The 27,986-nt window shown below is 32.9% G+C and overlaps 1 protein-coding gene across 1 annotated transcript in view; it reads left to right on the plus strand.

Annotated features, from left to right (window-relative positions):
* The window catches only part of LOC117181179 (WD repeat and FYVE domain-containing protein 3), a 51,573-nt gene that overhangs the window by 8,650 nt on the left and 14,937 nt on the right, over positions 1 to 27,986 (plus strand). Inside the window, exons 3-21 of the mRNA XM_033373747.1 lie at positions 2,473 to 2,718; positions 2,833 to 2,991; positions 3,074 to 3,266; positions 3,343 to 3,529; positions 3,607 to 3,788; positions 5,438 to 7,396; positions 7,562 to 7,777; positions 9,694 to 9,866; positions 9,972 to 10,200; positions 10,267 to 10,403; positions 10,476 to 10,659; positions 10,740 to 11,011; positions 11,099 to 11,328; positions 14,092 to 14,259; positions 16,025 to 16,233; positions 16,358 to 19,790; positions 22,691 to 22,914; positions 23,016 to 23,500; positions 26,469 to 26,523. Of these exons, the coding sequence (XP_033229638.1) occupies positions 2,473 to 2,718; positions 2,833 to 2,991; positions 3,074 to 3,266; positions 3,343 to 3,529; positions 3,607 to 3,788; positions 5,438 to 7,396; positions 7,562 to 7,777; positions 9,694 to 9,866; positions 9,972 to 10,200; positions 10,267 to 10,403; positions 10,476 to 10,659; positions 10,740 to 11,011; positions 11,099 to 11,328; positions 14,092 to 14,259; positions 16,025 to 16,233; positions 16,358 to 19,790; positions 22,691 to 22,914; positions 23,016 to 23,500; positions 26,469 to 26,523 (8,941 nt within the window). The remainder of the gene's footprint in view (positions 1 to 2,472; positions 2,719 to 2,832; positions 2,992 to 3,073; positions 3,267 to 3,342; positions 3,530 to 3,606; positions 3,789 to 5,437; positions 7,397 to 7,561; positions 7,778 to 9,693; positions 9,867 to 9,971; positions 10,201 to 10,266; positions 10,404 to 10,475; positions 10,660 to 10,739; positions 11,012 to 11,098; positions 11,329 to 14,091; positions 14,260 to 16,024; positions 16,234 to 16,357; positions 19,791 to 22,690; positions 22,915 to 23,015; positions 23,501 to 26,468; positions 26,524 to 27,986) is intronic.

Genomic DNA, 27,986 nt, shown 5'->3' on the forward strand with positions numbered 1-27,986 from the left:
TTTTGAGTACGTTTCTAGATGATGCATTTTTGTGGTAGAAAACTAATCTTTCTGTTTAATAGCTTATGTTTTTCGTTAAAAATTTAACTTGTTGGTTGCGTATTCTGGAATTTTATTAAAAATTCGTCTTTTTTGTTAGTAAATTAATGCTTTTGTTTAAAACTTCTTCTTTTTTAGTTGAGAATTCAACTTTTTGGTTCGGAATTCTGGAATTTTATTAAAAATTCGTCTTTTTTGTTCGTAAATCAATCTTTTTGTTTAAAAATTCTGGTTTTTTGTTTGAGAATTCAACTTTTTGGTTCGGAATTCTTGAATTTTCTTAAAAAAACGTCTTTTGTGGCGACAAATTAATCTTCTTGTTACAAAATTCTTCTTTTTTTTTAAGTTGAAAATTCAGTTTTTTGGTTGATAATTCTTGAATTTGATTAAAAAAAATTTTTTCAGTAGAAAATTAATCTTTTTCATTTTCAATTTTCAATTCATTTTCATTTTCAATTTTCTACAACTAGGTTTTGAAGTTGAACTACTTTCTTAAAAATGCATTTTTTGTTTAAAGATTCAAAATTTTAGTTTAAAATTCATCTCTTTGTTTGAGAAATTAATTTAGTATTTGAAAATTTACCTATTATATTTTTGGTCGAAAGTTAATCTAGTTTAGTGGGAAATTAATCTTTTGTGGTATAAAATTAACGTTTTTTATCAAAATTTCATATTTTTGATTGGATAACTCAACTGTTGTTTATTTTAAATTCAAAATTTTTTTCTTGAGAGTTCAATAATGTAGTAAAAAAAATCAACTGTCTGGTACAAAATTCGTTTTTTTATCCTTTAAAATAACTTTTTTTTTTAAATTAAAAGTTTAGTTATTAAATTTTTTATTAAAATTTGACCTTTCTTATTTTAAAAATTCAATAATACCCGAATTAACCTACACATAAAATTCAATTAGGCACACTGCATCACTCGCTCTGAAGATCCATGTTACTTAGTGAAGTAACAGGTTCGTTCCGCAACTAGTCCGGGAGCCAGGTATGGTCTCGTGGCCTTTTTAATTCCGATGGAGCCAAGGCTTTTTTTATGTATTTTGAGCCGCTGAATCCAAATTTTTTAGGTGGCTGTTCGTCCGAGTGGTCAGTTTTTTATTATTAACATTTTTTTAACAACTAATTGAAAAATTGAATTTCGTTCGTTTAAACAAATAGCTTTTGAGTGGGACGAGTTGAAAGTTCAAGGTTTTCCGAGCGCGCGCAGCTGACTGAGCGTATACCGCCGCGTCACTCGCGCCTTGGCGAACTCCTCGGCCACCGTTGCTAAATGGCTAAATGGCTCGGAAAACCTGGAACTTTCAATTCGTCCCACTCAAAAGCTATTTGTTTAAACGAACTGGAAATAATTTTTAATAATAATACACATGTTAAGGAAGCATAGCGTGGACTCAGATTATAAAAAAAGTTTATGGTGTATATCTGACAAAGCGTCAAAAACTGAGAAAATCACTTTTTTTAAACTGCCAATTTTTTTCTCACAAAGTATGGGTCTAGGAGAAAAATTACTAGGGACCTTTTTTATTCAAAATATGCTAAAGAAACTGAAAAAAATATTTTTGTCAAAAAATTCAATTTTTTATTTAATTGTTTTAAAAATTTTAATAACAAAAAACTGACCACTCGGACGAACAGCCACCTAAAAAATTCGGATTTAGCGGCTCAAAATACATTAAAAAAAACCTTGGTGGCTCCATCGGAATTGAAAAGGCCACGAGACCATACCTGGCTCCCGGACTAAACACTGTGACGACCCAGGTTGCCAATGATCTCTCTAGCGATCACCAAAAGTGAAAAGCCTCATAAAGGCATCATGTGAAGCTCCCCATTGGACCCATGAGTATCCAAGGCCTTTTATTTCAGGCGTCATTTACTAATTACTCTACTGACACTCATTTTATGAACTATTTGTCGCGACCCTTTTCTATCCTGGCATACCTATCTAGCTTTTTTCACGCTCATGCATTTTTTTATGCAAGCTCTTGTGCTTCTATGGTTTCTTATGTCTCTTTAAATTAAAAATATCACAGTTTTCGTTTATACAATATTTTAAAGTGTGCGGACTGGGGAGATAGTCTTAAACTTACTTTTTGCAAAATACAGTTGCAAAATTGCCAATTAGATATAAAAGTACGATGCAATGGAATTTAAAGTTGCTTGCATATGCAAATTTCTTCTCGCTTTTCTTTATCTTGTGGTTATTTTAAGACCGGAAAGAAAAGACAGATTGACAAGCTTTTGAATAGTATGTTATTTAATTTATCACACATATGTTTTACAATATTTAATTGAATTTATTATTATTTAATAGGAAAAAATTTGTTGACCTCGTTCAAAAAAGCTAATGAAATAGTAGTACAACTTCGTATTATTGCTAAATTAAATAATCCGAAAAGCTTTTAAATATAAATAAAAATGTATAATTCAGGTATTCGGATCTAGTCCCTCTGGCGATATGAACGAAAAATTCTGGGATATTTTACCGTTCACTCAGCAAGTGTCTAAACTCATGGTGTCAGAAATTAGACAAAGAGCGAGCAACCAGAGTACAGAAACAGCGAGCTGCGCTATAGTTAAATTTCTCGAAATTGAGAATAGTGAGGAATCGAGTAACGGTTGGATGTTACTCTCAGCTTTGAACTTACTTGCCGCTGGAGAAACTTCACTTATACAAGTATGAATATAAATTTAAATATGCACCTTGAATTAAAATTTTTTTAATTAATACATAATTAGTACTTCATAGAATTACTAATTCAAGTAAAAACTAATTGACTTTTTCGAAAAGGCCATGACCACAGCATCTGTACCTTCAACATTGGTGAAATGCCTTTATTTGTTCTTCGATTTGCCCGAAATGAGTGAAGAAGAAGCGGATATTGCTGACGCAAACAGTGAATTCACTCCCAGGGAGCGAAGGATATTGTTACAAAAAATTTTTGTTCAAGTAAAAATATTTTTTCTTTCAGTAATTTTAATAAATAGGACAAATTTGTAAATCTTTAAAAGTAATACACATTTTTTTGCAGTTGTTGGTGCGACTTTGCAGTCATCCTTACCCAGCTGAGGAATTGGCTCGAAAAGATGACTTAACGTTACTTTTCTCAGCAATTACGAGCTTGTGTCCCCAGTACAATGTAATGTGGCGAAAAAGTGCCGCAGAAGTTCTTATGACTTTGTCAAGACACGGTCTTACCCAGAATGTTGTGTCTTACATTCATAGTAAGAAATTAAATACTTGTAATCTACCATTTCATATTTTAATACACATTGCTTAATTGCTTAAAATTTTTCACAGATAAAGGATGCATTGCTCTTTGTATTGACAACATGCAGCGAGTCCCAGAATTGGCTCCACTTGAAGTGGTTGAAATGTTTGTCACAGTGTTTTGCTTCCTTAAAGACTCGAGCGAAGTTTCACAAATGCTTCTAGACGACTTCCGGGCTTGCCAGGGTTATATATTTTTATCGGAATTTCTTTTAAAGTTAGTTTTTCTAAAAATCTTACTGATTACTTGAACTAGTAAACATTTTCAATTTTAATACTTGAATTGTACTTCAGACATGCTCCATTGAGATTGGAACAAGACAACAGGGCCGAAGCACAGGATGCCATAAGAAATTTGGTTTTAATGCTGGCCTCTCTTACAATGTGTGGACATACAGAGTTAAAACCCAGTCAAGCAAGCATGGGTTCTCTCTTTCAAATATTCGGCTTTACTCTGCCACAACCCAGCAATAGAGGTAATTTATTTTCATCTGCTCGAAGAATATGATCTGAATCTGAAACGGCGGAGCCTTTTTTCAAGAGGGTGGCAGGGGTATAGACTTATACTATTGAATGTTAGAATTTGGACGCAGTATAATAATGTTATATTATTTAAAAATTGAAAAAAAATAAATAATGGTATAAAATTCTTATTGTTAAAGATTTCAAAGATTGCACAAGATTTCAATCATTAACCAAAGATTTCACAGATTTTTCAAAAATATTTTTGAAAGATACAAAAGATTGAACAAAGATTGCAATAATTTTTCCAAGATTTCATAAAGATTTCAGAAAGGTTTGATAGATTTCGGATAAATTTGAAAGATTCCACAAAGACTTCTATCATCCCATGAAGATTTCAGATAGATTTCAAAGATTGAACAAAGATTTCCTAATGATTTTACAAAAATGTCAAATATTTCGCAAAGATTTTTAGAGAATTCGCAAAGATTTTACAAAGATTTCACAAAGATATGAACGATTAGACAAAGATTTCACAATGATTTCAAATATTTTTAAAAAATCAAATATTTCGCAAAGACTTGGATAGATTTAAAAGTTTTCAGAAAGACTTCTATTATTTCTCAAAGATTGCAGATAGATTTCAAAGATTTCTTAATGATTTATTTTTTATTTCCTCAATGATTTATGACCACGATTTAAAAAATTTCGGATATATTTCGGATTTCACAAGGACTTCAATCATTTCTCAAATATCTCACAATGATTTCAATAATTTGCTAAATATTATCAAATATTTAAAAAATATTCCAAATATTTCGCAAAGGTTTTTAAAAAGTTCCGAAAGATTTCGCAAAGAGTTTATTAATTTTCGAAAGATTTCACAAAGATTGAAATAATTTCAAAAATATTTCAAAGATTTGACAAAGTTGCAATTATTTCCCGAAGATTTCATAAAGATTTAGCAAAGATTTCATAAAGATTTAGCAAAGATTTCAAATATTTTCAAACATTTAGGATAGATTACAAAGATTTCTCAAATACTCCTATTATTTCACAAACACTTGTATTATTTCACAAAGAGTTCAGATAGATTTAAAATATTGAAAAAAAATTTCAAATATTTTGCAGTTTTCAGATAAAGTTCAAAGATTGGACAAAGATTTCCATAATTTCACATATATTACCAAATATGTAAAAAAAAAAATCAATTATGAACTGAACTGATTTCAGAAAGATTTCAATTATTTCACAAAGATTTCAGATAGATAATAATTTCACAAATATTACCAAATATTTCGTAAAGATTTGACAAAGGTTGCAATGATATTTCAAAGATTTTATGAAGCTTTACAAATATTTCAAATATTTTGCTAAGACTACGAATAGATTTAAAAGATTTCAGAAAGAATTCTATTATTTCACAAAGATTCTAGATAGATTTCAAAGATTGAGCAAAGCAAGAAAGAATTGAAAGGTTTCCATTTCCGATGATACGATTAATTTAATCATTCAGTTTCAGGGAGGGGGGCAATAAAGACTTTTCCCGTCTCTGGAAGATTTCTAGGGGGGCATCGCTCTCTGTGACCCTAGGGCTCCGCAGCCTCTGATCTGAATAATTCATGAACTTCGAATCTATACTTATTCTATCATTCCCTTTCAGGCGGAAGTGTTCGCAATATTCAAGCTTTTCAAGTACTGCAGTCTGTCTTTGTAAAATCCAATTCGCCTCTTTTATGCTGCACGATACTTGACGCCATCTCGAGCGTTTACCACAGCGATAATGCGAATTACTTTATTCTTGAAGGACAGAATACGCTTTCACAATTCGCTGAAAAGATTCACTTGAAAAACCCCGAGATTCAGAGAAAATTCTTTCAACTCTTAGAATTTATAGTTTTTCAATTAAACTTTGTGCCTTGTAAGGAACTCATATCCCTCTCGATATTGCTGAAGACGCACAACTCAATCAGCTGCAGTATTATGTGTATGGAAACTCTCATCAACATTTTGAGACACAATACCATATTCAAGGATGTTTACAGAGAAGTAGGTCTCTTGGAAGTATTTGTCACGTGTCTACATCGCTATGCTACGATTTTAAAAGATAAGCAAGCTGCTCAGGACCAGGGCTTGGAATATAAAATAAGCCCAGAAGACGAAAGACTAGGTGCTTTGGTAATGGAATCACTGACAACTTTATTAGCAGGCAATGTTCAAAATGCCAACGTCTTCAGGGAATGTGGAGGAGCTCGCTGTGCACACAATCTTGTTCCGTACATGGATTGTCGCTACCAAGCTCTTGGAATCGTGCGAGAATTAATTCTAACAGCTGGAGGAGATGACGACATGGCCACTTTATTGGGAGTCATGCATTCAGCACCCCCAACAGCTCTCGTTCTAAAAACTCATATACTAAAGTCTCTCCTTGCCTGCCTTCGAGAATCTCATCGTACAAGGACCGTTTTCCGAAAAGTCGGCGGATTCGTTTATGTCATGTCCGTTCTTGTCTCCTTGGAAGGTCAGCTCGGACCTCCGGCGTGTGAACCTTGCAACAAAGTTCCGCAGGATGAATCTCAATTATTGACTCTATTGTACGTCGTTTTTCACACAATAAGTACTGCCATGCGCTTCGAACCAGCGAACGCGAAATTCTTTCATCATGAAATTTGCCAATCAAGTTTGTGCGACACTCTTCGACTTCTAGGCTGCTTTTCTACGCAAATAAAGCTCTCTGAAACAGACGTCGCAACGACTCACAATTTCCACAACACTTTGCTCGCTTTATTCACCGGCAGCACTCTCAATCCAGCATTTCCAACTGAAATACCACAGTCGCTTGGGTACGCTTGTTTACTTTTACGGCTTTTATATGACGTCGCACTCGATGCCTTTGATAAGCCAAATTTGGCCGGAGTTGGTATGAGGTCACCAAGTCACAGACAGAGCAGCGTTGAGCATCCAAAGTGTGTGGATTCTCCCCTTGCGGCAAAAAGAAGCGCTGTAAATTCTCTCAATTTAAATCCCCCAGTTCCAGAGCCTATTATTGTCCATCCTGGAATCGTAGTTGGGATGCTGCATCTCTTGCCCTCGATATCAGATGAATCGAGTCCTCAAATCGCTCTCGCACTTCAATTGTACGTAGCCGAGGTGATAAAAAGTTTGGTTCGTTCGGAGAGAAATCAGCAAATAATGTGCGAGGCTGGAATGGCTGGAGAGTTATTATCCATGGGGAGAATCGCTCTTCAGGATGAAACGCATCCACTTCATCAACCGTTGCAGTATATTATCGAGCGCCTTGCGGCTCAGGCTTTGGAACCAAGAGATTTGAGGGAGTTTCTTCGACTGGGAGATCCTTTGTGTTGCATATCCCTCGATGATGTTGAGCAAAATAAACCAAAAGGTGGACCAGTTCCTCTCACTCGGATTAAAACTCTCGTGTCGATGACGACACCAAAGGATTTTAGGGCTCACGGATCCTGCACGTTGCCTCCGTTTGTTGAGTTTGATATGAACGCTGAAGGCTTTGCTTGCTTGTATCTTCCGAGTGTTGCGCCGCAGAGTATCACGCCACCTACGGTTGTGTCTGCTGATAACAGTGTTGTTGGTGGTATTGGATCTGGTAAGTTCAAACTTGGTTTTCGTTTTGACATAAAAGACTAAAAGACTTACTTTTTCATCAATAATATAGTATCGTAAATTAAAAATGAAAACGATTTCATATATAGCACTATCTGGGAAATGATACGAGCCAATATTAACTGTTTGTTTTAAAATTAATTTTCAGGAGATAGACCTTTTCCACCACAAACTGGGTTAACGTATAGTACTTGGATATGTGTGGATAAGTTTAGTGATCCGAGAACAGACCCGCACTGTGTGAGACTGCTGACTTTGGTCCGAAGTGTTTCTTCGTCGAAAGATTTGATATGTCTTACGGCTGTTTTGAGTGCAAGGGATAAAGCTATCATTGTTTCTACCCAGGAAACTCCTCTGCCTCAAAGTATGATGATTCAGTAGTTGAAATATATTTCTGACTAATTTATAATTAATTTATAACTAATTTATAATTTATGTATGCAAATATATAGAGTTTAGAGTCACATTCAAAGACTCAAACTGAAAGCAATAGACTCAAGTATTACACAGGGGCCTAACTTCAATTACGTAACGGATTATAGACCCTATCTAAGACCCCCTCCTCTATGTAACAAACCCTAACAAAACATCCCCCCCCCCCCGCTCTTACTGTACGTAATTTTTAGTTTCTAGAAATGCTTTGCTAGTTATTGCTTGTAGAATTAGGCAGGGCTTCCGAGAACTTCATTTTCAAAATTCCCTGATTTTTATTAATTTATTTTAAATAAAATTTTTTTTATCATAAAAGGTGGCTTTTTAACAAAATACTTGAATTTTCAGCAAAATAAATAAATCTTTAACATGATAGTTGAAAATTTTAGCTAAAAGGTTAACATTTAAAACAAAAAAGTGTCAGAGTTTCTATTTAAAAAAAGAAAAGAAATTTATATAAAAAAAAGAATCTTCAAACCAAAAAGATAAATCTTCAACAAGTAAAGATTTTTCATGCAAGCAAGAAATAAAATTATATATATTTTTTTTACCAAAAAAGGAGAATTTTCAACTAAAAAGGATCAATCTTAAAAAAACGGAAAAGTTTCATTTTCACTTAAAAAATTGATTTTAAACCAAAGAAAAGGGGTTTTCACTAAACAGTTAAATTTTCAACTAAAGAGATGAATTTTGAACTAAAAATATAAATCTTCAACAACAAAAATTTCATTACAGAGTGATTCAACCAAATATTTCAAACAAAATAGTTGAAAATTCAAGCAAAGAATACTTATTTTTAACTTAAAAGCTTCATCTTCATAAGAAAAATTGAAATCTCTACTAAAAGCGATACATTTTTAAATCAAAAAGATACATTTTTTAAATAATAGTTGAATTTTCTATTTAAAAAGATTTTGGTTGAATTTTCAATGTGAAAATATGAATTTGTAATCAAGAGATAAGTTTTTATGAAAAAATTTAAATTTTGTTGAAATAAAAACAGCCCAAACAAACGAATTTTTTCAACTAGAGTGGATGAATTTTTTAACAAAATAGTTGAATTCTCTACCGAATAGTTACATTTTTATACAAGAAAGATGAAATTTGTACTAAGACAGATTAATTTGTTATAAAAAACGATACATTTTTTGTAATACTCAACTTCCATCCAGAAAAATTTCAGTTCTCTGTTCAACATCAAAACATTAAATTCAAACAAAAAATAAATTTTCTCCAAAATAGTTAAATTTTTAACAAAACAGCAGAATTTTCAACCATAAAGTTGACTTTTTTACAAAATTGTTGAATTTTCTATCAAACTGTTGCATTTTGATCTAAGAAAGATGCAATGTTTCTACTGAAAAAAAGCTTTAAACTCAACAAATTTTCAGACAAATTTTCTGATAAAATACTTTTTATCCAAAAAATATTTCAATTGACTTATCAGCAACAATATATGAATTTTAAACAAAAGTTTAATTTTCTACAAAAAGAGTTGAATTTTTAACCCAAAAAGACGACATTTTAACGAAACAGTAGAATTTTCAACCAAAAAGGATGTATTTTTAAGAAAATTGTTAAATTTGTAACCAAATGATAAAATGTATAACTAAAAAGATAATCTTCCAGAGAAAATGATTGCAAATTTGCAAAAATTACGTACATGAGTGAAGGACCCCCTCCTCTTTACCCCCTTCCCTGCGAGCGGTTACGTAATTTAAGTACGTTTCCTCAAGATTAAACTTAATCATTGGGTGCAATTTAATGATATAATTTATTTCTCCACCCTAGTATGAATAAACTTCCTTTCAGTTTTTTACTCTCACTTGTATATAAACATATCTTTAGATGTTGGCGAATGGGAACCAGAGGGAACGGAAGAATGTGGCGCAAGAGTCTGGTGTCCAGATTTACTTCACGAAGGACAGTGGCATCACATTGCAATCGTTTTAAATCGTGCTGTTTTGAAAAATTCGAGCTTTTCATTGTATCTGGATGGACAGCAAATTTACAGTCAGAAGGTAACTTTTTATTTTTTTCTAAACCCGAAGGGTAATAAAGAGAAACCTGGAAGAGATGAAAATTGTAAATTTGTGATTGAAATCGAATCAATTTATTACATCTAGCTTCATTATATATCACAAACACCTGGAGGCGGTGCAGCAAATTTAACTGTAGCTGCTCCAGTCTACGGGTACATTGGAACGCCACCATGTTGGCGTCGATATTCTAAACTAACTTGGAAGCAAGGGCCTTGTCACCTAGTGGAAGAGGTTTTTAATTCCCAAAGCATAGCTACGTTATTTAAACTCGGGCCGCATTATATGGGCAGTTTGCAAGCCCCACAGCTCATTGGTAAGTGCGCATAAACTCTGCAGTTTGTTTGGTCAGATGGCAAATATTAATCTTTGCATTATTTAGGTCCTGAACCGTTGACATCACTCGTCTCTGAAGAAAAGGTTGTCTTTGGCTTGAATGCAAAAGCAGTATCAACACTCACGTTAGCAAAAATTCGTAAAGTCTATAGAAGAGCTGACAATAAAGCAATCGCTAAGCAGGTGATTATTGGTTTGAAGAAAAAAAATTAATTTCAACAAGTAATTGATAATTAATAAAACTATGTTCTACAGCTTGGCATGTCTTCGCATGAAAACGCCACACCCATAAGAGTTTTGCACAATTCAGCTGGTCATCTGAGTGGTCCGGCAAGATGTTTGGGTGGTGTAGTTGTTGGATATCTTGGTGTCCGAGTTTTCAATCCGCGTCCTGTTGCAATCATGATTGATAACGTTGGCGGATGTTCAGTGTTGCTAGGTAATGTATTCTTCCAACTTCATGATTAAGTTAAAAGGATTAAAATTCAATTTTACACAGGAAATTTACATTTTCAACAGGAATGATAGCAATGATGCAAGACGTGGAATCTTTATACGCTGCTGTGAAAGCATTGGTCTGCGTTGTGAGATCAAATCAAGCAGCGCAACAAGAAATGGATAGACGCAGAGGATATCAAACTTTGGCAATGTTACTTAGACGAAAGTGTCCCCTTCTCAACAGTCATATTCTTCACCTAACTTTTAGTTTGGTAGGAACGGTCGACAGTGGAAGAGAAACGAGTGCGATTCCAAACGTAACTGCTTTTCAGGATCTTTTGTGCGACTTGCAGGTGGGAAACGAATGATTATAAATATAGGTAAATGGGATTCACTGTGTGCGACAAAGTAACACTCTGAATGACGCTTTTGCTTCTTAGGTCTGGCATGAAGCACCCGGAGAATTATTGCGTTCTCTTCTGGAACATTTGTATGAATTGATAGCAGAATCTAGTGAAAAACGAACCAATTTACGATTGATGAGAGACTTGCAGTTGGTGCATAAACTCTTGCACATTTTGGGAGATGTTAAGCAAAATTCGACGAGACAAGTGCTTTTAGCATTGCTGAGCATTCTCTTGAGTCAGCCACGCCAGGCTGATCTTTTATGGTAATCTTTTACTTGTTGAAAACTTGTTTATATTTTCGCAGGCCTCACAGATCGGTCCCTATACCCCTTATTATACCCCTATATTCAGATAAGGTCTCTAATTTACCCTATTTTTAAGGTATGGTTCCTATAATACCCTATGTGCAGCTCATGATGAAAGTTTTAATAACGTCACTTTTTAAAAAAGATTTTAGGATATTTTAAAAACTTTTAAGGCATTTTCAAGAGCTTTTAATTTGAAATAGTTTTGGGAACTTATCAAGTTTCCAGGGAATTATTACTTAATTTTATTAATTTGAAGGGATTACAAATAGTTTGAAATATTTTCGAATAATTTATTTTCTAGAATTTCGGAAGATGTAGAACAATTTCACAGGACCTATAAAGTTTTTAGATATTTAAAAATATTTCACAGGATTTTATCATATTTCCGAGGATTTCAATTATTTTCAGGGATTTTTCAGGTCTCAAAGTATTTTAATACATTTTCCAAGACTTCAGGCAATATCATTATAAAATTTCATGGTATTTTTAATATTGTTGTGGATTTTAATCAATTTATTTAAGAGAAGTGAGATGTTTTGTAGGATTTCAATAAATTTGAAATATTTTAGGGAATTAAAAAAATTCTAATAATGTCATTAATTTGAAGGGATGTCAAAGCTTTTGCAATATTTTAGGATAAAGAATTGTCTAGAATTTCAGAAGATATGGATCGATTTTAAGGATCAATAAGGTTTTATGGTATTTTAAAAGACTGCACGGGATTTTATAAGGCATCCGAGGATTTTAATGATTATTAGTGTTTTTGTTAAAGCTCTCAAAGTATTTTAATAAATTTTCCAGGATTTTAAGTAATATCACCAGATTTCATAGAATTTACCGACACTTAATAATATTTTAGTGGGTTTTAAAGAATTTATTTAAGAAACTAAGATATTTCTTTGGGTTTTAAATGTTTGAAGAGATTTAAAATTATTTTTTGGAATTCACCTTTAATTCTTATTCATTTATCCTGAATTCTTTTAATTCTTTGGAATTCTTTTGATTTTTTAATTCAGTTGAATTCTTCTAAAATGAAAATTAACTTAATTCATGATTAAGGATTTAAAATATTTTAAGGCATTTTGTACAAATACCTTAGCATTTTAAAGAGCTTTAAAATATTTTAAAAGATTAAAAAGTATTTGAAATATTTAAGGTTACTTTAAATTACTTATATCCGTTAATTGTTTATTGATTTCAGTAATTTAATAGGATTTGAAAGGATTTGCAATATTTTAGGGCATTATAAAAGATTCCCCGGCATTTTCAAGATTTTTGAAAAAATTCAAGTAATTTCAAAAGATATCAAAGGATTTCAAATATTTTAGGAAATATTAAAAGATTCCAAGGCATTTTCAAGATATTTAAACAATTTCAAGGGTTTTCATCATTTTACAAGATTAAAAAAATTTGCATGTGGTCGTAAAGAATTTCCTAGAATTTCAGAAGCTAATGGAAGGATTGTACAGGATACATAAGTTTTAAAGATATTTTTAAAGATAGCTCGGGATTTCAATGATTTTATGAGGTTTCAAGAGCTCTCGAGGTACTTTAATAATTTTCCAGGATTTCAGATAGTATCATCAGATTTCATGTAATTTCATAGGACTTTAGAATATTTTAATGGATTTCGAAGAATTTATTCATATGCAGTGAGAAGTTTCGTAGCTTTTCAAACATTTTAAGATATTTTCAAATATTTTTTGCAGTTCATTTGAAATACGCCCTGAATTCTTATTAATTTATCCTGAATTTGTTTTAAGTTCTTTTGAATTCTTCTAAATTCACTCTATTCTACCGAATTCAATGGATTTTTACAACGTTTTATTTAATTCATCTTGAAGTATTTAAAACTCACCTTATATTCTTAGGCATTTCATCGAATTCTTTTAAATTCTCTTTAATTTGTTCAATTCAGTTTGATTTTTTTATGAACTTCATCGAATGCTTCTCGTTTCCCATAATTCCTATAAATCCACTAAAGTTTTACTAAAACAAATGGATTCTTTTTTAAGATAATTTTCCAATTCATTTGAATCTTTTTGTAGTCATTAGTCACTTTTTTGTTAGAAAATAGTATGGTTTCAAAGATTTGAACAGATTTGAGATTATTTTTTGTAGTTCACCCCAAATTATCATTAATTTATCCTCAATTCTTTTCCATTCTTTCGGATTCTCTTAAATCTTTTTAATTTATCTAATTTCTTCTAAATTTACTCCACTCTAGTCAATTCAATCGAGTTTTTTGAATTAGGTATTTCGTCAAATTATTTTTAATTCTCATTTATTTTTTCTAAGCTTATTTCAAAGTTACTGAATTTAATTAAGCTTTTCCATATTTAAACTTTTTTTTTCAATTGATTTTAATCTTTTTGTAAATTCACTTTCAATTCATATGAATTTTATAGAATTCTTCTCCTTTACCTTAAATTCCTCTAAACTCATTCAAATTTTATGGATATCAATGGAATTTTTTTATTTAAAAAACATTTCCTAATTCATTTGAATTATTTTAGATTTAGCTTGAGCTGTTTTGAAATCTTATAAACTTATCCTCCATTTCTTACCCTTTGAGCGAAAAAGTATACTTTGTGTGTGATAAAAAGTACTCTTTGGTTCCTATAATTTATCCCATAGGGACTGTGAGGTCTGCATTCTAAAATTGATTGATAATCAACTGTGATATTAAATATTTGCGTTATTCATTCTCTATTGTAGGTTTGGACAGTACATAGTATCGACACTGCCACTATCTTCTGAAAAACACCTGGTTCCACGAGAAGGTGAAGGATGCAAAGAAGTAGAGGGTGAAAACATTCTTCTCAGAAATCGATGCCTGCATCTCTTGCATTCTCTTTTATTCAACGGTTGTAAATTAAATGCAAAGTAAGAAGAGACTATGTTAGATTTCTTAAAAGCCCAAGAATTTATGTTGAGCAAATGCTCACGAGAATATACTCAGCATTTAAGTTTGAATAGAGAATTTATAGAGCATAGAAGAGAATTTAAAGTATTTATTGTTGAAACGAATAGATATCATAATTAATACATATATTTTTTTACAAAAACATTCTAGAGTGAAATAAACGTATAATTTTTTTTTTTAATTACAGAGTTGGTACAGGTCAGGTAATTGTTAAAAATTAACCTTTTTTGTTGAATTAAAATATTTTTGGTATAAATTTAAAATCTTTTTTAATTGAAATATCAAATGGAACGCTTTTCGTCGAGAATTCATCTTTCTGGTTAAAAACTCAACTACTCGGAAGCGGAACTACTTTGTTGAAAATTGATTTATTTAATTGTCGATTGATCGCTTTAATTGAAAAAATTTTTTCGTTTAAATTTTAATTATTCAGTTGAACATTAATTGTTTTAGCTGAAGATCAACTCGTACATGTTTGGTTCAAAATTGATATTCTTAACATAAAAATTCAAATATTTGGTTTAAAACCCCTGTATATTATTGAAAATTTGAATTTATTGGGAGAATATTTAATCTGCTTGGTGAGTAGTTCATCTTTTTGGTTGAAAAGTCATTTAAAAATTAAAATATTTATTTGAAAATTAATGTGCTTTCTTAAAAATTCAATTTTTTTGGTTGAAAATTAGTTTGTTCTTATTTAGAATTTTATGTTTTAATTAAAATCATAATAGTTAGGTTTTTTGTCGAAAATTTAACTTTTTCGATAAAAAATTTAATCTTCTTCGTTAAAAATTATACTATTTCATTGAAAATTTACATTTTATTAAAAAATTATTTTTTTACTGAAGATTTAACTATTCTATTTTTAGTTAAAAATGTATCTGTTTGAGCTGAAAATTCAACTATTTGTTGAGAATTCGTCTTTTTTGGAAGAAGAGTACTCTCATTAGTTGAAGCTTCATCTTTTTGGTAAAAATTTAACTATTTTGTTAAAGATTCGTTTCTATTTTGGTCGGAATTTTATTTTACTCAATGGAAATTTAACTATTTTATTTTTTGTAGGAAATTGATATTTTAAATTAAAAATACATTTATTCTGTTTGAAAATTTCTTTTAGTTGATGATTTATAATGTTAGTTGAAAAATCACTTTAACTATTCGATTTTTCGTTGATATAATACATTTTTTTATATAAATTAAATATTTTTCGTTAAAAAATTATCTGTTTTGTAAAAAATTTAACAATTTTATTTTTTATGAAGAATTCATTTCATTGTTTGAAAAAAAACTATTTTGTTGAAAATTCATCCTTTTTGTGGATAAAAAATTCATCATTGTGATTAAAAATTGATTTCTTTGGTTGAACTGTATCTTGTTTGGTAGAAATTTCATCTTCTGTGTTTAAAATTTAATTATTATTTTAAGAATTTATTTTTTTATTTGGAAATTGATTGCTGCAACTGAAAATTTAATTATTCTATTTTTGGTTGAAAGATGATCTTTTTATGAAGAAAAAAAACTATTTGATTGAAAATGCTCATAAATTCTCATTAACTTCTCAAAGCACATAAAGGTCGAGCCTATTTTCGAGCATATTCTCATTCTCGTGAGAATTGAGTCGAGCACTTAAACTCTCTATAACCCTCTACTCGGCATTACAGGATAACATTTGAGAAATTGAATTTATTACATTCAAGTTGCAATTCAAATTTTTAATATTTTCAGCATGTGCGATGAGGTAGCAAAAGTTTTAGGACTGGATTGGGTTTTACTCTTCCTTCAACCTGGTCTTCACAGCAGTACTGTCGTCTGGGGTTTGCGAATACTGGTCGCCGTTTGTTCGGTACAATCGATATTATTAAAGTTCAGGGAAGGAACTAGTAACGGTGGTTGGCTGAGATACACAGACCATAACAAGGTGGCCTTGGCTCTCGGTAAGTGGTATTTTTTCTCACGTAAACGATGCGTAGGGTCATTGGATTCATTTTTCAGGAGAAGGCATTACTTTATGTAACGGACTCGCTCTTAATAATCTTGTTACTTTCCTCGACGTTATAGGCTGCAATCAGCAAGTATCCGGAGGAGAAAATAAATCCACAGGTCTGCACGTTCCAGGATTCCAACACTTGGGGTGGTTGCTTCCACAACACGTGGATCTCGTTCCAGAACTCTACTTCTTGTTCATTGCTCTCATGATGGGACAGCCAATAAAATTGCTACCAGCTGATTCGAAACTAGACCTGGACAACGTTTGGAACTTTATGTTTGGGATGCCAGCAAATCATTCCCTCTCATCTTACGCCAGCCGCATCAATCTGTGTCCCGAGGCTGTAGTCACATTGCTGACAATGGTTCGCATGATGGTTAATCGCTTCACAAATTCTCCAGACACTCTACCAGAGTGGCTTCACGATTATCCCGTGACGATAATACAGTTCCTCTTCTTCTTGTATCACAACTTTACAGACTTTATGCAGGTGTTCATGTCAGCTGAAGTTCTGGGTGGATTGGCAGGGACTTTGTTTCCAAAGCCGTTGAGCTGCAGTCAAGACAGTAGCGGAGCAAGTACTCCAGCAGATGACGAACCAGTAGTTCTAGTCAGATCTCCCTCAAAAGATGTCGGCCTTACAAAGCATCCAGTACGAAAGTTTGTCCTGGACTTTTTGCGAGTAATCGTCGTGGATTCTCTCTCTTTAACTGTGTCTGCAAAGTCCCCACCCGCAATAGATCTCGTTCTCGAAGCTTGGCCTGAACATGCTTCCACTGGGCAGCAGATCACCTTTCAAACAGAGGTCTTGTCTATTTTGATGGAGCATTTGTTAGCAGCAGACGTTTTAATTGGTGAGCAAGCAGCTCTACCAGTTGTTCCAGGCGGATCAATAAACAACATTATCAACAACGTCTGCTATGTCGCCGCTCGAATAGTAGACAAACTTTGGCAAGGATCGTTAACCAAAGACCCCCACGAGGTCTTTGACTTTATTGTCAAGCTAATCGGACAAGCGAAACGAAGACCGGGAGCTGTCAGCATGGAAGCTCTTCACCATTGTCTCAATCGAACGATCCTCTTTCTCCTGTCTAGATCCACAGAGTCCACTCCCGATCAAATGTCAGTGCTGCAAGCTCTTCATAAATTAACTGAACATAGAGTTCTAGTCTTTGGTGCTGGCAACCACGAACTCGAATTCTACGGCTGCCTGACTTACTGTTTACTTCAGCTAACAGCGGACATTAAAATAATGCTCGACACAAATATGAAAACGACCTGGCACGTCAACCCACAAGTCGAGTGTAGCGACGACAGATTAACAGCTCACCAAGGTCACAATTTGATGACCGTTGCGGCTACTAGAGTCTGGGAGGAACTCTACGCTTGTAAGAAGCCTGCGATCGAAGAAGTCTTCAAAGTCAGCCTTCCAACTCCTGTAGGAAACGAACGCGCACCAGAGTTGTCTTTAGTGAGAGAACAAGTCTGCGAAGCAGCTACTAGGCTCTGGTTAAACTATGTGGTTTTGGAGAGAAAATCGTCCTACAGAGTTCCCTGGGAATTGCACAATCAGATCCAGTCCAAGATCCAGAAGGTGACTGGTGGCTTGACGAGACTCGCGAGTAGAACAAAGGTCAGAAAGGAGGAGTCGATTCGTGTGAGACTCAGGTTGCATCAAAATACCGTCGCTCAGTGGACGGAACAGCAGGTTGGATTAGTGAGAGAACTGGCAGCATCCAAGCGACTCCAGTATCAGCAGACTTATCAGCACACGCAGCGATACGTTTACCAAGAGTGGTTGCAGACTGAAACAGAACTGACGAGAGAGAGAGGATTGTGGGGACCTCCCACGCCAACTATTTTAGACAAGTGGATGCTGGATATGACTGAAGGCCCTTGCAGAATGCGGAAGAAGATGATGAAGAATGAACTCTTTTATATCCACTACCCCTACCGCCCTGAATTGGAGCATCCTGATAACAAGCAACTCAAGTACAAAGTAGCGACGAGTATTGATAGCAAAGATTACTATTTGAAACAACTGGGGAACTCGTCGGGAATGTTTGAGAGAGAAAGAGACCCAGTCATAGATGACACACCTCTTAATGTTAACGAAACCTCGACTGAAAGCGAGCCTCCAATGGTACCTTGCACTTTGGAAAGACACGCGAGTGAGCCAGATGAAGCGCCTGAAGATATTGAACAGGAGGAGGAAAATAACCAGACCGTGGTACCTGATAATCAAACCTTGCTTAGATTATTGGAAGAGCATGAGAAGATTAGTCACATGTTCAGGGTAGCGAGGATACAAGGATTGGACACTACCGAAGGGCTTTTGTTATTTGGCAAGGAACACTTTTACGTAATAGATGGGTTCACTTTGCTCAAGTCTAGAGAAATTAGAGACATTGAGAGTCTACCGGAAGCTTATGAGCCGATTTTGCCTTCGCCAGGATCACCTAGAAGATCAAGAGCTATGCGGCAGTGCTCAAAGTTTAATTATGAAGATATCCGGGAGGTGCACAAGAGAAGGTATCTCCTACAACCAATGGCCCTGGAGGTTTTTAGTGGAGACGGTAGAAATTATTTGCTCGCTTTTCCAAGAAAGGTACGGAACAAAGTTTATCAGAGATTCATGACCTTTGCTACTGCCATCGCTGATAGCGCACAGCAGTCTGTTGCTGGTCAGAAAAGAACTGCAAATGTGGAACAAGCAACAGGATTGCTCTCCAACTTGATCGGAGAGACTTCTGTTACTCAAAGGTGGGTGAGAGGCGAGATATCAAACTTTCAGTATTTGATGCATTTGAATACACTAGCTGGTCGAAGTTACAATGATCTCATGCAGTATCCAATTTTCCCTTGGATACTGGCTGACTATGACAGTGAGGAATTGGATTTAACGGATCCCATGACGTTTAGGGACTTTGGTAAACCGATGGGAGCACAAAGTCCAGAAAGACTTTTGCAGTTTAAGAAAAGGTACAAAGAATGGGATGACCCACATGGAGAGACTCCGCCATATCATTATGGAACTCACTATTCCTCGGCGATGATTGTCTGCTCGTATTTGGTGAGAATGGAGCCCTTCACGCAACATTTTCTAAGACTTCAAGGCGGACATTTTGACCTGGCGGATAGAATGTTTAATAGTGTAAAGGAAGCCTGGCTCTCTGCTTCAAAGCACAATATGGCTGATGTTAAGGAACTCATTCCAGAGTTTTTCTACTTGCCCGAGTTTCTTATCAATTCCAATAACTTTGACCTGGGTTCCAAGCAAAGCGGCGTTTTACTTGGGGATATTGTTCTCCCGCCGTGGGCGAAACAGGATCCTCGAGAATTCATCAGAGTACATAGACTGGCTTTAGAATGCGACTATGTTTCGCAGCATCTTCATCAGTGGATAGATCTGATTTTTGGATGCAAGCAAAACGGCCCCGGAGCCGTTGAGGCTGTCAATGTCTTCCATCATCTTTTTTACGAAGGCAACGTTGATATTTACAAGTAAGTTTTTACTTGTACTTCAAAGATTGAAGTTTACTCCAGTTGTATTAGCTACTTAGTACTACAAATTTTATTATTCCTGTAGAAAATTTTACTATTTTGCTGAAAATACGTTTTTTTTTATTATTATTAAGAATTAGATTCTTAACGGAAAATTCAACTGTTTGGTTGAAACTTGATTTTTTATTCTAAATTAAACTATTTGTTTGAAAATTTATGTACTTTGTGGAAAATTCGTCTTTTCGTAGAAAATTCATCAGTTAGGTTTAGAATTAAATTCTCCAACAGAAAATTTAATTATTACATTTTTGTTGAAAATTGATCTTTTCCCAAAAAAGATAAAATTTCAAGTTTCACATTTTTTGGGTTGCAAATTCATTATCAACTATTTCAGTTGAAGATTGATTGTTTTAGTTGGAAACTCATCTTTTTGTTTTAAAATTCAAGTATTCCAGTTGAAGATTCATTTTAGTTGAAAATTAGTTAATTTAATTAAAAATGTATCTTCAATTTTCTGTTGAAAATTCCTTTTTTTAGTTAGAAATTCAACTATTTAATTGAGTATTTGTCTTCTTTAATTGGAAATTTAAGTATTTTGTTTAAAAATTATAATATTTGGTTGAAAATTAAACTTCTTGTTTGAAAATTACTCTTATTTTTTAAAAATCAATCTTTTTGATTGAAAATTCCAGTATTGCAGTTAAATATTCATCATTTTAGTTGAAAACTCATCTACTTGGTTTAAAATTGAACTATTCCAGTTGAAAATTCATCATTTAAGTTAAAAATTCGTCAGTTAGGTTGAAAATTAATTTTTTTTAACTAAAAATATAAGTATTCCATTTTCTGTTGAAATTTTTTTTTTAGTTCAAAATTGAAATATTTGGTTGAAGATTTGTCTCCTTAATTGAAAATTCAGGCATTTCGTTAAAAATTCTTGTATTTCGTTGAAAAATTGTATACTTTCGTAGAAAATTAATATTTTTACTTGAAAATTAAGCTTATTATTTAAAAATTCACCATTTTAGTTAAAAATTCCATTATTCCAGTTAAATATTTATCATTTTAGTTAGAAAACTCATCTATTTGGTTCAAAATTCAACTATTTCAGTGGAAGATTCATTATTTTATTTGAAAATTCAAGTATTTTGTTAAAAATACCTGTATTTTGTTGAAAATTGTATATTTTTTGGTAGAAAATTAATCTTTTTGTTTTAAAATTAATCTTATTGTTTAAAATTAATCTTTACGCTTGCAAATTTAAAAATCCCCAAGGTGGCCATTAACTCGGGAGAACCGGGAGAAAGCCGGGAAAAACTTGCACCGGGAGAAAACCGGAATAAAGCCGGGAGAGAAATGTCACACCTGGAGATTGTGCGCATTTTAAAATTCTTGAAAGTTTCTAACTAGAAATTATATAATTTTTAAAGCGTTTAAAATAATCGAACTTTAAAGGGTAACAATATGTCTCGCATTATTTAAAATTCTGGATTTTGTCATGGTGAAAATAAAAATAACTTATGATTTGACAACATTTATTTTAAGCGATTTTAATTTAGTTCCAATAGTTGAAATTTTAAAGTGTTTAAGTATAAAAAAGTTTTAATAACACAATTTTTTGTGACTAAAATTTTGTTCATTGTTAAATGAAGTTCTCATTCGTTTAAGTTTCAACGTTTGGGAGTATACATTTTTTTTATTTTTAAGGTTTTCCATTTAAAATTGCTATATATTTCAAAAGGTTTTTATTTTAAATAATTTAATTCGTTTTTTATTTTATAAAACATCTTGTAATCAGTTCTAATGTTGACTTGTAATTTTATTATGTCATGACAATTTAAAATTCTAGAATATTACAAGCTTGGCATTTGAAAGATTCAATTTAGTTTTCAATATTAAATTGTCAAATTTTAATCACTTTGAATTCAAATTATTCAAATTTATTCAAATTTCCAAAATTTGATTTTTAAATATACCATTTTTAACGTTTTTACATTGTCATATTTTAAAGTTTTTAATCTAAGATCATTCTAATTTCGTCATTCTCGAAATCAAATAACAATTCTTTAATTTTTATCGCTTTGACTAAGAAATTATACAATTCAACTCCTTTTTCTATTTAAATGGTTTAAAATCTTTGGTATATATTTTTTAGTTTCAAAAGCTTGCAATTCGAAATTATTCATTATTAACTATTATTTCAAAAATATTAAAAACCTTATATTAAAAAATTGGTTTAATAATGGATTTTTAAATTTGCATATTTTCATGTTAATAAATAGACATTCAGGTACAGGAACGCGTGATTTGCGCATATGAATTTGCTTCTAGTGTGCAATAAAACGCTTATCTGTACTTTCCTTTATAAGACACAACAATTTCATTATCCTTCTTATTATATGATTTAAAAATCAATTAAATTCTTGCAAAAAGGTGTACTGGCATTTTTCGACTTCCGCAATTTATAATATATGTGAAAAACCCGTGGGATTTACAAAGAAAGCTAATTTTTTTATAAACCGGGAGAAATCACGAATATTCACCGGGAGAAAACCGGGAGACGAAAATTAAAACAAAAATGGCCACCCTGAATTTCAGCTAAATATGCATCATATTAGTTGCAAATTGGTCTTCTTGGTTTCAAATTCAACTATTTGAAGATTCATAATTTTATTTGAAAATTCATTTATTTTACATTTTTTGCTCTCATGTATTAAAGGATGTTTAGAATGAACGCCATGAATTGAAATAAATATTTGCATTTTGCGGCAAATATGAATATGTTACTTTTAGTTGACCGGGAAAATTGGAAAACTGGACCGGGGAAAACCGGGAAATGGCCGTGAATTTGAAATCGTCCGCCGAATCGCCACCCTAAAATAAATTTCCCAATATTTCAGTATTGACGATCCTCTCAAGAAAAACGCGACAATCGGTTTCATCAATAACTTTGGCCAAATTCCAAAGCAGCTTTTCAAGAAATCTCATCCAGCCAAAAAAATGAATCAGAGAACAAGTGTCATAGACCCAGGACCAATCACCCCGGGTCTTAGTATCACAACCTCTGACAGACTCTTCTTCCATAATCTTGACAACTTGAAACCCTCTCTTCAGCCAATAAAAGGTTTGGTCATTATAATTAGTATTCGCTTTAAACTTAGGTCTCAATTTGGATGTACATTTTTTGTAACAGTAGCAATTTAGCAAGTCTTTTTCTTCCAACAGTAGAACTGAAAAGTCCCGTTGGGCAGATTCTTCACATCGACAAGTCGGTGTTGGCAGTCGAGCAAAACAAAACGCTGATTCCCCCTACGTACAACAAGTACGTTGCTTGGGGTTTTGCTGATCACTCATTGAGAATAGGTAATTACGACAGTGATAAGGCGATATTTGTCTGCGAAACTATGATGCAAAGCAGCGGAGAAATCGTAGCATGTGTCTGTCCATCGTCGAAGCTTATAGTCACTGCTGGAACAAGTTCTGTGGTAACTGTTTGGGAGTACGCAAGGCGACAACTATCAATAAAACAATGCCTTTATGGACACACTGATGCTGTTACTTGTTTGTCGTCAAGTCCCGCTTATAACGTCATTGTTTCCGGATCGAGAGACGGTACTGCCATTATTTGGGATCTGTCGCGCTGTTTGTTCGTGAGGCAACTTCGAGGACATGCAGGGCCAGTAGCTGCTGTTGCTATTAATGATTTAACGGTAAGTGGACAAAATTTCCCCAACAATTGCAGGCCTTAGATTCCCTGTTCGAAATTTCGGTTAGAAAGTTCTTTCCCAAATCTATCCAATTTGTTTCCATTCCTTTCCGAATCTTTCCGTGATCTGCATTCGATTCTTTCTACAAATTGCTGATAAGTATGAATATAAAATTTTAAGAAAAAATGCAGTTAATTTCATTTATAGTTGATTTACAAGGCACTAATTTGAATTTTTGGGACAAATTAGTCCTTTCAGATATAAACGGAAAACTTCGGTTGCAGATCTTGGAAAGAATCTGAAAGAAAATCGTACACAAACTTATCTGAAATTTCCTTTTCGAAATTTTGACCGGCATCCATTTGAGAAATTAAAAATATTGTCATTAATAGCATAAGTTTGGATAAATTATAGCAAAATAGTGCCATGTCGTTTTTTGAATGGTAAATCAAGTGATTAACTATTTTTGCAATCTATCATTCAATATATACATCTCTCATAAAATCGCGTGAAATCCTTTTGGATCCTTTAAAATACCCTAAAACTTTTGAAATCCTTAAGAATCCCTGAAATCTGTTAAAATTCTCTAAAAATTCCTTAAAAAATCGCCAATTCTTTTTATCTGCAGAAATCTCTGCAAATCTTATCATTTCTTTTTAAATCTTATGGATCCCTAAAATATGGTGAAATTCCATGAAATAACTAATATCCATAGAAATCATTAAAAATACTTTAAAAACTTTTAAAAATTCATTTATTTTCTAAAGATCTCTAGAAATTTGTTAAAATCCCTTGAAATCTTTTATATATAAATAATATTCTGCAGGGTAGTCAATGGACCGGGAGATGACCGGAAATCTCACAAATTTTTAGAAGAAAAACTTTACCACTAATCACTTGAAATATCACATTTTTCATATCACATAATTATACAATACAATTAGCAAAATAGCAAAAATGAACTAAATCCCATGCATTTGGTCCCTTGTTTTCCCCTCAGCAATCTACGACGTGAAGTTAGCTGTTGATTGAAGTGAAAATACCTAATATTAAGTCCAATTATTAACTTTTTGAATTGTGAAATTTAGTTAATCAGTTTACAATGCGTAATTCTAAAATCTTTTACTTAAACATTTAGGCTGTGCGTGGTTAAAAAATACTAAGGGGCAAAGCAAAAAAAGGCGTTTTCTATGTTTTAACTTTTCATTAAAGTTTCAACATGCACTTAAATGAAATCTGAAAACGTGTTTAACTCAATTTTGAAGAAAATGGCACTTACTATATTTGAATCTCCAACAGCCGATTTTTTATTTTAGATCTTCTTTTTTAAGCGTACATTTTTTATTTAAAACTTTTTAAAATGTAGTTTGGAAGACTTCAATTTAGAAAAAATCTAAGTAAGTTGAGAGATAATTAAGTTTTGAACATATTCAAGCTGAATTAAAATGTTAAAACATAAAAAAAATTTTTTCTTAATCAAAACTAAATATAGATTTTTGAAGATTGCAGAATAAAATTTTGATGCTTTTTAAGAAATTTGAAAGGCTGAAATTAAATTTTAAAACACAAAAATATTTTTTTCTTAATCAAAAGTACACATAGATTTTTGAAGATTTCAAAATAAAATGTTGATGCTTTTTAAGTATTTTGAAAGGCTGAAATTAAATTTTAAAACATAAGAATATTTTTTTCTTAATCAAAAGCAAATATCGATTTCTGAAGATTTCAAAATAAAATGTTGATGCTTTTTAAGTATTTTGAAAGGCTGAAATTAAATTTTAAAAAATAAAAATATTTTTTTCTTAATCAAAATTAAATATAGATTTTTGAAGATTTCAAAATAATATTTTGATGCTTCTTAAGTATTTTGAAAGGCTTTAAGATGAGAAATTTTATTATGAATCCTGCGGAAATTCAGAATTATTTTTTCATTTTTAATAATTAATTTTCACGGAATATTTATTATGAATAAATATCAATTGTACAATTATCAACTGAAATAATTCGAGTAAGTTTGATAGATATTTAGAAGTTTTTAAAAGGTTAAAAAATAATTGGAAACCTCAAAAAAATTTTAAACGTATTAAACAATATGTAGTTTTTTGAAGATTCCGAACAAAAAATTTAGAAACTTTTTAGGAAAAATGTTGATGTATAAATAACAGAAAAACAATTATCAATATGTATGACTTAAATTAAAATAATTTCCACTGTTTGTTGTTTTGTTTTGTTTATTTCTTCCAAATATACACTTTTTGTGTTTGTACATAGATCAAAGTTCTTATTTTACATTTTCTTAAATCTATGCATTTCCTCTGCGCTATATTCCAACATATTTACATTATTTTCTAGCATACGTTCGCTTCTTCGCTGTCCCGATCTTCCCTCGCGACTCTAACTTTTCTTTTGACTAGTCTCTTTGGCTAATCTTTCGAAAGCTCTCGCATATTTGCACACCCCGGGGCACGGTCTTTCCTTCAAATTCTGGCATAACCGGTCAGTAAAATCTGTATACTCGGACCCCCTACCAATCATCAACCACTCATGCACCTCCTCGACTGTTTCACGATCAATGATTTGCCTAGCTTTTTTGCATTTCCAAATGTGGTATATATCTTCCTCCTCTTCCCCACATAAGCAGCAAAGACAATCGTCTTTATAACCCTTATTTCCTGCCTTACCCACATTACCACATCTTAGCCTAGCCCACTGTTCCTTATCTATTCCTTTGATATCTTTCGCTTCCCAGTATTCTTCCCTCTCTATCCCATCTGTTATACTTTTGTATACTTTACAATAATTTGAAATATCAATTTTTTGCCAATCGGTCGGACAATCTTGTTCCATTTTCCTCAGGACTCCTCTTCCTAAGTTCCTTGACACATCTTCCAAATCCCTGCCTTCCCATATCATCCCCAATGTCTCGCCATCTCCTAATTCTTCTAATGCTGCCACTAATTCCTTTCCCCAGGCTGACGGATTACCGTTTATGCAACCTCGTATCTCCTCCATTAGACAAATTTTTGGTAACCTATCTTCCTCTATTTCTAATATTTCATAAAGATAGTTACTCGCCCTTCTTCTAGTCTCGATTTCCGCGCTTCTTCTTCCTGACTCTATTTTCCAGATGTATGCAGAGGTATTTCTATCCAATCCCATAATCATTTTAACATATCTACTCTGTACTTTCTCTATTTCTTCCCTTCTCCTCCATCCCCATATTGCGACCCCGTAAAACGCTCCTGTTTTTGCTAATACATCCAGTATGTAAAGTCTTCTCTTTAACGCGTTTATTCCTGCCCTTTTCATCACTCCCCACGCTGCATTGATAGATTTTTGCGCTTTGCCTGCTAGGGCTGCTAGGTGTTTGTTGAACGATCCGCCCGATGAAAACCAAAAACCTAAATATTTAAACTTTTCTACTACTTCGAGTGGTTCTCCTTTAAATTTCCATTCCTCTCTAAATTTCTTCCTACCCCCTTTTCTTAAACACCATCACCTTTGTTTTTTTGACATTCACTTCTAATTTATTCTTATCAGCATATCTTTCCAGCGTTTTTAACATTTCTTTGATACCATCCGCGTGATCGGAAACGATAGCTAAGTCCACTCATCATCTATGTCGTCCAAGAAAATGTTAAAGAGGGTCGGGCTCAAGGGGCATCCTTGTCTTACCCCTATATTTGTTCTAAAATTTTCTGAGATTCCCGCTTTAGTTATTACCTCGTTGAAACTGTTCCTATAAATGCTCTTGATCATGTCGAGCATTCTGCCACTGATTCCTACCTTTTCCAGTTTTTCAAAAAGTATGTTTCTGTCTATTGTATCAAATCCTTTTTTAAAATCTATAAATGCTACGTATAGCTTTCCTTTCTCTTTTTTTAACTTGTTGTTTATTAAAGAATTTAAGACAAAGATGTGGTCTCTGGTACTTCTTTTTTTCCTAAAACCTGCCTGACTTTCCCTGAGCAATCTCTTTTCCTCTACCCATTCCCCTAGTCTTGCATCCATTATAGCCGCTAATATTTTGTAACCTAAATCTAGCAGCGAAACTCCTCTGTAGTTTTCCGCGTCGTCCTCGTCGCCATTCTTAAATATTGGTACTATTCTGGCTATCTCCCAAACCTTTAATAATAACTCCATTTTCCCATAAGTCGTTTATTACTTCATGCATTTCTGTCGCCCACACTTTTGGCATCCCTGCAATAAATTCTATTGGTACCCCATCCTCCCCAGGCGCTTTTTCTCTTTTCATTTTTTTATGCATTCACAGAATTCTTTAAACTCTATTTTTCCATTAAGTCCCTTTTCGGTTTCATCCAGATGTTCTCTACTGTTCGCTGGAGCTCCCTCGTTTTCAGTTTTACTCCCCTTACCCTCTTTGTCTCTATCTCTCGCTGATTCTTGATTATTCTGACTTTTCTCACCCTTGCTTCCTAGTAGCTTTTCAAAATGAGTTTTCCATTTTTCTAAGCTAATGTCTTCCCCT

Source organism: Belonocnema kinseyi, chromosome 10 (genome assembly GCF_010883055.1).
Source record: "Belonocnema kinseyi isolate 2016_QV_RU_SX_M_011 chromosome 10, B_treatae_v1, whole genome shotgun sequence".
Lineage (NCBI taxonomy): Eukaryota > Metazoa > Arthropoda > Insecta > Hymenoptera > Cynipidae > Belonocnema > Belonocnema kinseyi.